The sequence below is a fragment of the Psammomys obesus genome, unplaced genomic scaffold (genome assembly GCF_907164565.1).
Source record: "Psammomys obesus unplaced genomic scaffold, mPsaObe1.curated_primary_1811, whole genome shotgun sequence".
NCBI classification, from domain to species: Eukaryota; Metazoa; Chordata; class Mammalia; order Rodentia; family Muridae; genus Psammomys; species Psammomys obesus.
In genome coordinates, this window is record NW_026596125.1 from 1930455 (window position 1) to 1944209 (window position 13755).

At 46.0% G+C, this 13755-nt stretch overlaps 1 protein-coding gene across 1 annotated transcript in view; it reads right to left on the reverse strand.

Annotated features, from left to right (window-relative positions):
- Nucleotides 1-12044, reverse strand: part of Rrp12 (ribosomal RNA processing 12 homolog) — a 32106-nt gene extending 20062 nt beyond the window's left edge. Inside the window, exons 1-10 of the mRNA XM_055591664.1 lie at nucleotides 11816-12044; nucleotides 11119-11348; nucleotides 8722-8805; nucleotides 7380-7456; nucleotides 5831-5936; nucleotides 5529-5645; nucleotides 2843-2981; nucleotides 2631-2758; nucleotides 2020-2118; nucleotides 1413-1504 (exon numbers count right to left, since the gene is read on the reverse strand). Of these exons, the coding sequence (XP_055447639.1) occupies nucleotides 1413-1504; nucleotides 2020-2118; nucleotides 2631-2758; nucleotides 2843-2981; nucleotides 5529-5645; nucleotides 5831-5936; nucleotides 7380-7456; nucleotides 8722-8805; nucleotides 11119-11348; nucleotides 11816-11954 (1211 nt within the window). The 5' untranslated portion in view covers nucleotides 11955-12044. The remainder of the gene's footprint in view (nucleotides 1-1412; nucleotides 1505-2019; nucleotides 2119-2630; nucleotides 2759-2842; nucleotides 2982-5528; nucleotides 5646-5830; nucleotides 5937-7379; nucleotides 7457-8721; nucleotides 8806-11118; nucleotides 11349-11815) is intronic.
- Nucleotides 12045-13755: the final 1711 nt, after the last annotated feature.

Sequence of the window (13755 nt, forward strand, 5' to 3'; positions counted from 1 at the left end):
CAAATACTGACATCACAACAGACACTTCACTCCAACTTTGTCACAATTGCTAAATTCTATTCCCATTCTGTAGATGAAGAAACAGAGACACATAAATTAACTTGGCCAAGGCCACACAGTGGAGCATAGTGACAGGGATTCACACACCCAGGCAATCTGATGCCAAAGAATACAAATAAAAATCATCACACCTGAAGGTCAGGAAGATAGCTCAGTGGTATGGGTGTCCCCCAACCCTGGCTGTCAAGGCTGGAGTTATCTCTGGAGTCCACCAGTTAAGGAGAGACCCACTCTTAAGAGTCACCTCCTGATTGTCACATGCATGCCATGGCATACACACACTCTCACACACAACATAAATAACACCTGGGCTGCTGAGTGGCTCAGTAGTGAGTAGTCATTTGTAGCCTGAGCGTAAGGATCTTAGTTCTAATTCCCCTGAGTTCTCAAAGCTGGGCACAGCGCTGATCCCAGCACTCCTACAGCAAGACAGGAAGTGGTGACAGGAGAATCCCTGGCAATTTGAGGACAGTCGGCCTGGCATATGCCACAGCAAACAATAAAGAGACCACGTGTTGAGGAAGGTAAGGTCTGACCCCTGAGGTCTTCTTATGGACTACACAAGTATGATGTTCATGTATGTACCTGTACTCAACACCTATAAACTCACAAACATCATGCACACATATACACACAAAAATTAAAAATAAACAAAGATCACACCAAGACTAGGCATGATGGCTCACAACTGTAATCCCAGAAGTTAAGAAGCTGAAGCAGGAGGCTCAACAGCTCAAGTCCAGGCATGCTGGCACATGTGTTTAATCCTAGCACTCGGAGGCAGAGGCACACAGGTATCTGTGAGTTCAAGACAGTGTAGTCTATTATACCCAGTCAGAGCAACGTAATAAGAGGCACACCCTCTTCCAAAAAAAACAAAAACAAACAAACAAAGAACCCAACAACTAAACAAAACAAAGAATCCAGGTATGAGATGATTCAGTGGATAAAGGTGTTTGTACGATGACCTGAGGTCAATCCCTGGAACTCACATGGTGAAAGGAGAGAAATGACACCCTAGAGCCTCCTTCTGCAAAGAGTAAATGATAATCCCCTTCACCAAAATGCACAGAGCAAGCTCAGAATCAGGCTCAAACTTTGGTCCAGCCCAAAAGGCACTGTTGTCAGCGTGCCTTGTTATCCACAGCTAGCTGGTAGATGCTCTGGTGAGGAAGAACTTTACTGGACAGAATGGCCATGCTGCCCTACCCTGGCTTTTCTAACATAAAAGCTGGTCTTCACCCATGAAACAAAGGCCTTGGTGCTAAATGGCCTCGCCAGCTGCTAGCTCATGCCCCTCCCATCTGCATGTACAGAAGGCAGCCTAAAGAGAGACCCTACCACATCCATACCTGACCAGGTTGATGTGGGCTTTCTCCATAACCTTAATCCAGGCTAGCAGGGGCTGTAAATCATTCTCACTGGGAACATAGTCATACAAGGCCTAGAGGTGAGACAGAAACAAGCAGGTGAGTCTCAGTCAGCAGTAGCCCCAAAGATGATGACCCTCTCCTATACTCTTGATGACCCCAGATACCTGGCTTCCCCGACACTATGCAATCCTCCCAGGTCTGATTTTCCAGGAATGCAAGACTCTAGGAGTGGAAGTGAGGTACCTCATGCCCTCATGGGAGTTTACTGAGGTCAGAGCCCTTCTCTGGTGAAATGTACTTCAGTGTATATTGTGCAAACAATTTTGGGAAGATTTATCTAAAAGTCCACCACAGATATCTGAGGTTAAAAGCCCTGCTCAAGCTGAAATCATTTCACATGTTAACTAGATCAGGGAAGAGTCCCATGGCCACTGATGCAATTCCAGAGGTCCTTCTCCTGTCTGCAAGCTTGACTGTTCTCTGTTGCGACAGCACAGCCCATGAGTCCTCACTGCTGTAGTAATCCCTGGCAGTGCCTTCCGGAAACTTTCCTTACAGCCTACAGTCCCCCAACATCAGGCCTCACCGTGATGATCTGGGCGTTGAGCTCTGCCGGCAGGGTGCTAGGGCTTGGCTTGGCATGGAAGAGGCTATGGAAGGCCTGCATGGCACAGGCTGTCACGAGCTGCAAGAATCACACAGACTTAGAAAGGAAGCACAAGGAGCCCACAGGTCCCCTAGACTCCCAAACACCCTGAAGACTATCACTCTAGTAAGACATGGCAACCAGGAAAAAAACCTCAAGTGATTTAGGGACTGAAATACAGCTCAGTGCTAAGGTATGCACAAAAAGGCCCTGGGTTCAATCCCGAGGACCACTAGAAAGCAAAAGTTAGGGATCAACAGGTAAATGCTTACCACCCAAATCTGATGACCTGAGCTCAATCTCTAAAACCATGGAAAGGTGGGAGAATCAACTCCTTACGGTTGTTCTGAACACACACACAAATCTGAGATGACCCCACCCACCATGGATGGTCTTTGGCTTATGGTGAAAGCAGGTTAGGGAAGAGAGCATCAGACTCTTAGCAGCAGGGATTACAGCCATTCATCATGATGCCTGGCACCAGAGACTTTTTTGCTTACTTACTGAGTTCCGTACTACTGTTGCCCCCATTCTTGCTGTGCCGAGCTTACCACATGGTTCAAGGTCATGACCCGAAGCAGAGTCTCACTGCAACTCTTCACCAGGCCTTCCGGGAAGCAGGGCAACATGTCCTTCAGCAGTGTTAGCATGTGCAGTGTGGTGGTGGCCTCTTTGGAGCCTGGCAGACAAAGGGGAGTTCTACTCCTAATTTCCCTATACGGCCCCACTTCCCCGACACCTGTCCTGGGTCTGGCTAGCTCACCTCCAGACTTCTCAATCTCCTGGATGCAGAACTTGGCAGTGGAGACAGCAGCAGGATGATGGGAGGGGACTTTTTCACCAAACATAAAGTCACTACCCTTGAGAACTGAGCACACTCCATGCTGAGCAGCCTTACGGATCTAAACAGAAAACAAATGGAGACAAGGACAGATCATTATTTTGGGTGCTTGGCACAACTACTAGCACTAGCAGCCAGATGGAACACCTACTATATAATATTCACTCCAGATCATACCATTACAGAACCCTAAGCTCAGTGGCTAGCCAAATGGCCCTGAAATAGCCCAGATACTCAATCTCTGAGCAGCAGGTTCCCCATCTTCAGATAGGGATACAGCCATTTAATTACCCAGCAACATGAGGACCACTAAACCAGGCACTGCTCTAGGTGTTAACAAAGGTGCAGTAAGCAGTAGACAACACTTGCCTGAGGCCAAAAATAAGCTAATATACAGCAGAAGGTAAAAGATACTTGCAGGAACTGGGGAAATGGTTCAGAGGTTAAAAGCACTGGCTGCTCTTTCAGAGAACCAGAGTTCAGTTTCTAGGACCCACACAGAGACTTGAACTCCAATTCCTGGGCATCTGGCCTCCACCAGCAGCGGGCATTCATGTACTGTACATACATACATGCAGGCAAAACACTCATACAGCTCTGGGTGTGATGGCATACACCTTTTTTATTATTTTCATTTTATATGCATTGGTGTTCTGCCTGTATGCCTGTCTGTGTGAGGGTGTTGGGTCCCGGAACTGGAGTTTAGACAGTTGTGAGCTGCCAAGTGGGTGCTGGAAATTGAACCCTGGTTCTCTGGAAGAGCAGTCAATTGCTGAGCCATCTCTCCAACCCCAATGGTATACACTTTTAATTTTAGCACTAAGGAGGCAAAGGCAGGCAGATCACTATGAGTTTTGAGGCCAGCCAGGGCTACATATTGAGACCCTGCCTCAAAAACCCAAAACCTTAACAAACAACAAAAAATATTCATACACAAATAAAAAAAAATTTTTTTTAAAGACAGTCCCCCTAACGAAGTGACATTGCAACAGTGACTTAAAGGAGAATTAATGATCACATGAATACACAAGGAAGGAGGCAGAAGACTCCCTAGACTTCACGAGGTGGGATTTGTTATATGCTCCTAGCCTTCTATTTCTGAGGAAGCAGCATAGCCCATCTTGCTGAGTGCCTGCTATAGCACAGGGACTGTACCAGGCCCGAGACTCCACACAGCCCTGTAGCAGGACTGGAACTGTCTCTTAGTTAGGAGGCCCAGGCCTTCAGACATTAAGTAACTTGCCTCAAGATGAACTGAGAGCCCAGCTCAGAGCTGAGACTGGTGGCAAAGGCTTATAATTCCAGCTGTTGGGGAGGCTAAAACAAGAGGGTGAAAGTTCAAGCCTGCCTAGTCTACAGAGTAAATTCAAAGCCATCTGGATAGCTTGGTTAAAGCGCTTCTCCTTGCAGTGTAGCCTGATGCCAGTGATTCAGCCGCACTGCCTTCTCTCAAAACAAAAAAGCAAAAATAAGGCTGAAGATATAGCTTAGTGGTACAGTGCTTGTCTAGTATTTATAGGGCCCAAGGTTCAATCCTCAATATTCCAACAACAAAAAAGAAAAAGAAAGAAAAAGAGGGAAGAAGTTAGACCTGGATGATGGCAGATTCCCTGTCAAGACTGCCACTCCTCTGCCACGGTAGAAAGAACAGAGGAGGCTGCAGTGACTCAGAAGCAGTGGACTGTGGCTTTCCTGCTGGAGAGGGGTGTTCCTAATTGTCTGGATATAAGTAGACAGGCCTCAGAAGCAGTGAGCAGAATCTCAGGCAAAAACTCAGGACTTGAATTGGGAATGGTGGCCCAAGCCTTTAATCCCAGGTAGGTAGATCCCTGAGTTCCAAGCCAGCCTGGCCTACATAGCAAGTTCCAGGTCATCCAGGGGCTATAAAGTGAGACCTTGTCTCAAATAAGAACAAAATGCAACATCTCAGGACTTGGGGTTAAGGAGACAGCTTAGCAGGTAAGAGTGTTGTACATACATGAGTTCAAATCCTCAGAACACACATAAAAAAACAGGAAGGGGGTGGGGACTCGTGGGATGGACTAGCAGTTAAGAGCACTCATTTCTCTTCCAGAAGACATGAGTTTGGTTTCCGGTATCCCCATCAGGTTGTTCTCAACTGCCTGTAACTACAGTTGCAGAGGACTAAACACCCTCTTATAGCCTCTGTAAACATCTGCATATAGGTGTCATACATGCACACTTGTATGCACACTCATGTAAATAAAAATAAATATTATATATAAAAGTCAGGCATGGATTACAGCATGCACTTGTAAACCCTGGAACTACATAGTGCAGACAGGAAGGATCACAGGGCCTCACTGGCATCCAGCCTTGCTCCATGCTTAATAAGAGACTCTGGGAACAAAGGAATATGGCTGAGAATGATAAGGGCAGGACACATGTATGTGTATGTGTGACTATATGCATCTACACACACACATGCACATGCTATTCACACACACACACACACACACACACACACACACACATACACACACACACACCGAAACAATAAAACAGGACTGCACCAGGAGGTGCACTGTCATCTACCTAACCCAGCTCAGACAGGTTGGCTCACACTGGAGCAGCCCAACAGTCTCACCTTGGGTTTGGCATGCACAGTGAAGCTCAACAGTCCATGGTACACCTGAAGAGTTATAGGATAGCCCCAGGCCTCTAGGTCTTGCTTCCGAAGGAGGATGGCCAGGCAGGAGAGGACCTTAAAGAAAAATGTAAGAAAGCCCCTCAGCTCTACCGGCCACAGGGAAAAAGTCCAGGGACTCACCAACCCTGGAAAAGGCCAAAGAGATCTGTTTGAGAATCTATGTTGCGCCTAAGCCACTCCCTAGGAAGAGCCCATGCTTTAACCACATTCACTGATCTCAGGAATTAGGTGGCACTGACCCATCGGAGTGCAGAGGTGGAACCACTGCTCGCCTGAGCAGACATGATGTCCATGAAGGCTTTGGAGGTATCAGAGAACTTCTTAATGAGCACAGGACTGGGCACACTGTAGGGAGAATAAAGAGTCAATCCAGAGAGGCCAAGAAAAAGCAGCTGACACAGGCTCTGGTGCAAAGAGAAGAGCACTGCTGGCCCAGGCATTCAGCACATCACCAATCATGATAGAAGCTCATCATTCTGTCACTCAGGGGAGTGCACATTCCATGCCTGAGCATGCCTCATACAAGCTCCTCTCCTTCCTGTGTAGCCTCACTGCCCTTTCCCAGGAACCAACATTCATTCCAGGATATAACAGCCATGCCACTTCTAGAGCCTGATGCAGAATGCCTGTGGACATTCAAGTGCCTTCTCTTGGATTTTTTGTTTGGTTAGTTGGTTTTGTTTCGTTCTTCCCGATTTTATTTTAATTATGTGTATGTATGAGTATCTATGTGAAGGTATGAACACATGAGTGCAGTTGTCTGTGGAGGCTAGAGGTATTGAGTCCCCTGGAACTGGAGTTATAGGTAGTTAAGAGCTGCCCACATGGGTTCTGGGAATTGAACTCTGATCCTCTGCAAGAGCAGTATGCACTCTTAACTGCTGAGACATTGTCCTAGCCCCTTCATTCACTCTTTGAGACAAGGTCTCATGCCTCAGCCTGGCTTCAGACTTACTATGTTGCCAAAGATGACCCTGAAATCCTGATCTCTCTGCCTTTACCTCCCAAACATAGGATTACAGGTGCATGTGGTCACAACCGCTCAAGTATATTCTTAAAATATTTATTTTTTTTATTATTAATTGTGGTAGAATATACATTCACAAACTTTACCATCTCATTATAAAAGTTAGTTTTAATTGTCAACCTTATACCACCTAGAGTCACCTGGGAAGCGACTCTTAACGAGGCTGTCTACACTGGGTTAACCTGTAGGCATGTCTATGGAGGTTTGTCTCAATTAAGCTAATTTATGTCAGAAGACCCATTCCATTGTGGGTAGTACGTTTTCCTAGGCAAGAAATCCTGAACTATGTAAACTATGTAAACAAGGCTGGAGAGATGGCTCAGCAGGTAAGAGCACTGGCTATTCTTGCAGAGGACCAGGGTTCAATTCCAAGCACCCACATTGGGTTGATCACAGCTGGCTATAACTGGAGTTCCAGGGAACCTGACTCCCTCTTCTGGTCTCCATTGTACCTGCACACTCATGATGCATGTAAGTTCTTACACATGTGCATTTTGTGGAAGCAGAAGAGGGCACTGAATCCTTCCAACCTGGAGTTACAGAAACTTGTGAGCTGTCTGACATTGGGTACTGGGATCTGAAACCTGGTTATCATGAATGAGCAGCAAGTGCTCTTAACTGCTGAGCTGTCTCTCCATCCCACCTATTTTCATCTTAAAAACCAAACATGTGGGACTGGAGAAACATACTAAGCCGGAGACACACATACACACACTCTGAAAAACCAAGTATTTTTGCCGCCAAGCCCATGCTGGACTCACCGCTTTAGGACAAGGTTCAGTAAGTAAGCAACAGCAGCCAGCGACTCTGGGGACTCCACTGCTTCCATTGTTGTCATCTGAGGATCAGAGTGAGGGAATGAATAGGTAAAATAACACGCACAGGATAAAATAAAGTACACACATGAAAGCACAAGTGGCAGGAGGAACCTGCGTGCTGTTCTGAGAGTTATAACCAAGAACCTTCTTCATGGTATATAAAGTTCAAATCTAAGCTCAGCCACTGTGCAACTTTGGCCCAGTAATCTTATGTTTGTTTATTCTCTGAAGACTATAGTGTATTCCTGGCTGGCCTTAAACTCACAGAGATCCACCTGCCTCTGCCTCCTAAGTGTCCCAGTAATCCTTGTGGCTCAGTTCTTTCTTTCTTTCTTTCTTTCTTTCTTTCTTTCTTTCTTTCTTTCTTTCTTTCTTTCTTTCTTTCTTTCTTTCTTTTTTGGTTTCTTGAGACAGGGTTTCTCTGTGTAATAGCTCTGACTGTCCTGGACTTGCTTTGTACACCAGGCTGGACTCAAACTCAGAGATCCGTTTGCCTCTGCCTCCCCAAGTGCTGGGATTACAGGCATGTTCCACCAAGCCCAGCCAACTAACCTATCTTAAAGCACCTTCCTACCATATACAAAGCTCTGAGTACAATTCCCAGTACTGCAAGAGAAAACAAAACCCGCAGCAGGGATGGCGCTGTGCAGTCATCGCAGCACTGGAACTAAGATAGAAAGACTGACATGGGTTCAACAGCAACCTGAGTTACAAAGTGAAAACCTGTTGTAAATATAACCCCTCCAACTGTCCTCCACCATCAGGTAACTTCTGGAAAACTCTAAGGTACACTCATGAGAATAAAGATAGTAAATGGTATTCTAGTATCTTACAGCAATAATCTTGTCCTATATGGCCTCTAAAAGCGTCATAGGAACCCTTAGGTCACACCTTGGAAGTAATGTTTTTTTCTAAAGGATTTTCCAGTTCTAAATGGTCTTCATAAGATAGTGGACTTTTTCCTGGCATGGTGGCACTGTTCAGAGAGACAGAGGAAGGTAGATCTGAGTTTGAGGCCAGCTTTGTCTACAAATCGAGTCCAGGATATCCAAGGCTAAACAGAAAAACCCTGTCTCAAAACAACAACAAGTACAAAAAGTGGAATTTTGTCTTACAAGGGTGAGACAGTAAATCCCACCAGCTTTATCCACAAGCCATCAGAGAACAGAAACACTTTAACCTATTGGAGGTTGGCCTGGCCCCACAGGCCAGGGGCATCTGTTTTCTCTTGATAGCCCGAATGACCTGCTGTTCTGAACAGCCAGCCCCCATCACACTCACTCACCAGAGCAGCAAAGTACTCAGTCTCTGTCTCCTTGCCTCCCTGGGATCGAATCACCTCAGTTACGGCAGCCAGAACAGCACAGATCTGCATAGGAGGAGAAAGCATACATGATTTATCTTAACCACAACCCTGGCCTGGGTGGCCCCATTCCCTTTCTCCTTCACAAATTGATCCCCTGATAAAGCTCCAAGTCAGACAAATGGGAGCAGCATTCAGAGCCTAGCAAAAAGGAGGCCCAAGGACAGACTGCTCCAATGCCACCTCAAGGACACTATTTCTTAGAGAAACACCGGCACGAACATGCACACTTACTCACTCCAGGGACAAAATGGAAGAACAGACAAATAGCAACAAGGGATTTATAATATACTATTACAGGGTAAGGGCCGGGGCTTGGAAAAGAGGAGGAAGGGGAACCTATGATCAGGATATAATACACTGTTACTATTTAAGACATAATAGTTCTTTGGTTGTTATTGGTTTTATTTTGTTTTTGTCTTGTTTTTTGAGATAGATCTGACTATGTAGCCCAGGCTAAACTAACAGCAATCCTCCTGCTTCAATCTTACAAGTGCTGAGATTACAGATATGTACCACTCTGTCCAGAAAATGACAGCTTTAAATGCTATATGACTCCTATAACAAAAATTAAAAACAAACAAACAAACAAAACAGCAACGTGTAGGGAAAATACAATAACTTAGAAATATCGTTGGGTGAGAGACAAAATTAGAGAGCAATAGACATAAAATATGATCATATTTTAGTAAACCTTAGTAAAAAATATACAGAAAGTTGAACCAGGCATGGTGGTGCATATCTGTAATCCCAGCATTCAAAAGGCTGAGGAAGAAAGACAACAGTGAGTCTGAGGCCAACATGGCAACAGTGTGAGACCCAGGCCAACCTGAGCTAGACTAAAAGACCTTATCATCAGGCAGTGGCACACACAGTTTCTTCCAGCGCCTGGAAAACAAAGCCATGTATCTCTTGTTCTCAAAGCTAGCCTGGTCTATACAGCAAGTTGCAGGCCAGGCCGGGGTATAGAGTGAGACCCTGGTCTAAAGACAAAACAACAACAATGACAACAAATCCTGACGGACGGGGCTGGACACCTAGGAGCTGCTTTTGCACAGAACCAGGGTTTATTCCTAGCACCACATTGGGTAGCTCACAGCAACTCCAACCCCAGCTCTAGGAGATATGACCTCCATGTGGGCACCAACACACATGTGTACACATGTACACACACAAATAAAACTGAAATAAAAAATAAAGAGAATGTAAAAAAAAAAAATAACCAATACATTAATTTCACTTATTTCTTTTTTAAATGTAGCTTCTAAAAAATTCAAAATTATACATGTGGCTCACTTTCTGTCACCACTGGGCAGCCCTAGTAGAGAAATACATATAATGACCCATTAACAATAGCCACTGGAGGGAATCAAGTTGGGAGACTAATTATAACATTTTATTCTATTTATTTCACTTTGTATCATTTAGCATTTTGATATTCCTTCTTTAAACAATGAAAAATGTCAACATTAACTTTGAAATATAAATTAAGTAAAACTCCTACTAAACAAAACATATTCTAACCACGGTTTTTCACTATGAACTTGAAGAACACTGATGTTCCTGGAAATACATGTAAAAATTCTTGTGTGAAGTACAGTGGAGGAGACAAATGTTGGAAACATTTCTACCCTCAAGGATTTTACTCAGCAGAGATGTTCTTTATAAAGCGGAATCTGGGGAATTCCAGGCGGCTCAGCCAGGCACTTGGCCTCCAAGTGCCTGAGTATGATCCCTGAGCCCTGAATGGTGAAAAAGAAAGGGCTCCCAAAAGTTGTCTCCCGACCTCAACACACATGCCGTGACACACACTACTTTGCTAAGCATGACGACACATACGTTTAACCCCAGCATTTGAGGGGCAAAGGCAGGTTGATATCTATGAATCTGAGGATTACCTGGTCTACACAGAGAAACTTTGTCTCAGAAAATAAACAAAAAATTTAAAAGTATGTATGAGAGCCAGCTGCCTTGGTGCAGGCCTGTAATCCCAGCACTCTGGGAGGCAGAGGTAGGTGGATCTCTATGAGTTCGAGGCCAGCCTGGTCTACAAAGTGAGTCCAGGACAGCCACGGCTACACAGAGAAACTCTGTCTCAAAAATCCAAACACAAAATAAAATAAAATAAAAAGATATATGAACACTACCACACACATTTTTAAGTGGACTCTCCCCAAGGAGGGTATATGTAAAGAGCACAAAGGGTCAGAGAGATGACACACCATTCAAAAATAGAAGCTGCTGTCACCAGAGATGTAAGAAAATAAGTCCGGAATGTGCCCCGCCTACCATCCTCCCACCTCGGGAGCCATCTCCTACCTCTTTGTGAGCAGCTGAGTTGGACTCCCAGAAGCGCTGCACTTTGCTGAAGGTGACGTTTGTACAGTCGGACAGGCCACTCAGAAACGTGCCCGAGGACTTCTCAGTGAAAGCCACCTCCGGGTCTTCGTCCATGGCTGTCTCAGGAGCTTGGCTTTTGCCCAGGCTCAGGGTCCCCGACTGCAGCTCATTGTGCAACTTCACAGCATCCACCGTCAGGTCGCTCTTCCCTGAGAACCAGAGTTACAGTAACGGCCCCGCTTCCACCCAAACTTCCTTTTGCCTGAAGGAACCAGAGGATTCGGATCACCCCTCAACCCAGCGGCTGGATTCTAAACACGGCCTGCCCGCACAGTCCTGTGTACGCTTGCAACTTTCACAGCCAAGAGAAAGGAACCCTGGATCTGTTTCTGCATCCCTGGGTTAAAGGCGCAGCGACATCCAGAGCTAGGGTCGTATACTGTACGGACACCCGAAGGCTGAAGATGTGGCTTAGTAGTTGAGTGTTCGCTTAGCGTGCACAGGGCCCTGGGTTCATCCCTAACACACACACACCCACCCCAACACACCCAAGGTGGTGATGGCCATGCATCCCAACCCTGAGGCTTTAGAATCCAGACAAGTCACTTCCCTCCAGAGGACAGTTTCCGCAAACTGTCAAACTCGCGGGGCGGGCGGAATCCCGCGGCCCGGCTACCTGACGGGCGGCTGAAGAAGCGGCTGCGAGCGGCCTGGCGATGGCGGCAGGTGGCGGGGTTGCTGTCGCTGCTGTGGCCTTTCTTCCAGCGCTTCAGCTTGGCCGACGCACCGGAGGGCAACTTCCCCGAGCGACCCATGGTGACCAAACGCAGGCTCGGACTCGCTCAGAGCACCCGCGTCTAGCCACGCCGAAGAGTTAGCAGAACACACGTGGGTCCTCAGCCGGCTTCGCGTCCTCTTCCTCTGACGTCACTTCCTGTACGTTTCTACGGCAAAACCAATCAACATCCGGCTTGGGGCTCCCTCTGTGCTCTGAGGAGACCTTATTCTGAGAAGGGTGTTCTGATGTCGTAGGTGCCGTGGGGTCCTACTGTACCGCCGCTGCTCTTGGCCACGGAGAAAGCCACGGCAATGTCTTTGGGATTAAAAAACAAAAGCAAACGTATTTATATTTACGTCCCGTGGTTGTTAAAGCGGAGCATGGTGGCAGCACTCCTGTAATCCCAGCAAACTGGAGGATTGAGTCTGAAGCCAGACTACTCTAGACACTGCGAGATTAGCAAGATCCTGTCCAAAAACAAAACAAAATACATCCGTAATCCCTACGCCTAGGCAGCAGAGGCAGGTTGATCTTTGTGAGTTAAAGACCAGCCTTGTTCATTCTAGTGCTATAGTGAACTCTAAGACATCCAGGGCTACATAGTGAGAAGCTGTCAAAAAAAAAAAAAAAAAAAAAAGCCTAATAAACTTAACAAAGGAAAAAAAAAAAGGAAGAAAAGAAAAGAAAAAAAGTCAAAACCTGTGGAGGTATAAAAAAAATTAAAGTATCTGGTGGCAGGGTGGCGCACTCTTTTAATCCTAGCACTTGGGAGGGAGATATTCAAGGCCAGCCTGTTCTCCAGAGCAAGTTCAAGTACAGCCAGGGCCCTGCTACACAGAGGAACCCCTGTCTCAAAAAAAAAAAAAAAAAAAAAAAAAAAAAAAAATTTTGGCCTGAGGACAGAAAAAGGCTACCCGTAGTGCTCTAGACTTGCTTTGCAAATTGAAACCACAAGGAAATGCACATGCCCGCCCAAAGGCAAAACTGAAAAAGAGCAGTCCTGCAAACGTTGGTAAGGGCGCAGCCTGCTGTCAGCATCAGCGTGTGTTGCCGGTGAAACGGAAGGCTGGTATGGCACTTTGGAAAACTGGTTGTACTATCTTTTTGGGTTTTGTTTGTTTGTTTGTTTTAAGATGTATTGATTTATTTATTATCTATACAATGTTCTGTCTGCGTGTACACCCTGTGTACCAGAAGGGGGCACCAGATAGTTATGAGTCACCATGTGGTTGCTGGGAATTGAACTCAGGTCCTCTGGAAGAGCAGCCAATGCTTTAACCTCTGAGCCATCTCTCCAGTCCCCTGTTTGTTTGTTTTTGTTTGTTTGTTTGTTTGTTTTTTAAGACAGGGTTTCTCTGTGTAGCCTTGGCTGTCCTGAACTCGCTTTGTGGACCAGACTGATTTTGAACTCACAGCAATCCTTCTGCCTCTGCCTCCCAGGTGCTGGAATTACAAGTGTGTACTACCACGCCCCAGCAAGATTTATTTTTGAAATTACGTGTCTGTACATTTGTGTGATGATATGTGCACATCTGTGTGATGGTATGGATTCAGGTGCCTGTGGAGTCCAGAAGCATCAGATCCCCTGGAGCTGAAGTTACAGGTAGTTGTGAGCTGTCTGATGTGGCTGCTAGGAATTGAACTCAAGTCTTCTGCCAGAACAGTATGAACTCTTAACTACTAAGCTATCTCTCCAGCCCCTCACCCCTGTTTGTTTCTTGAGACATGGTCTTAATATAACCCATGTTGACCTCAAACTCACAGCAAATTCTCCAGCCTGCACTTCCTAAGTGGCGGGATTCCAGGCATGATCCCTAACTTTCAGCTTGTCTAGTAGT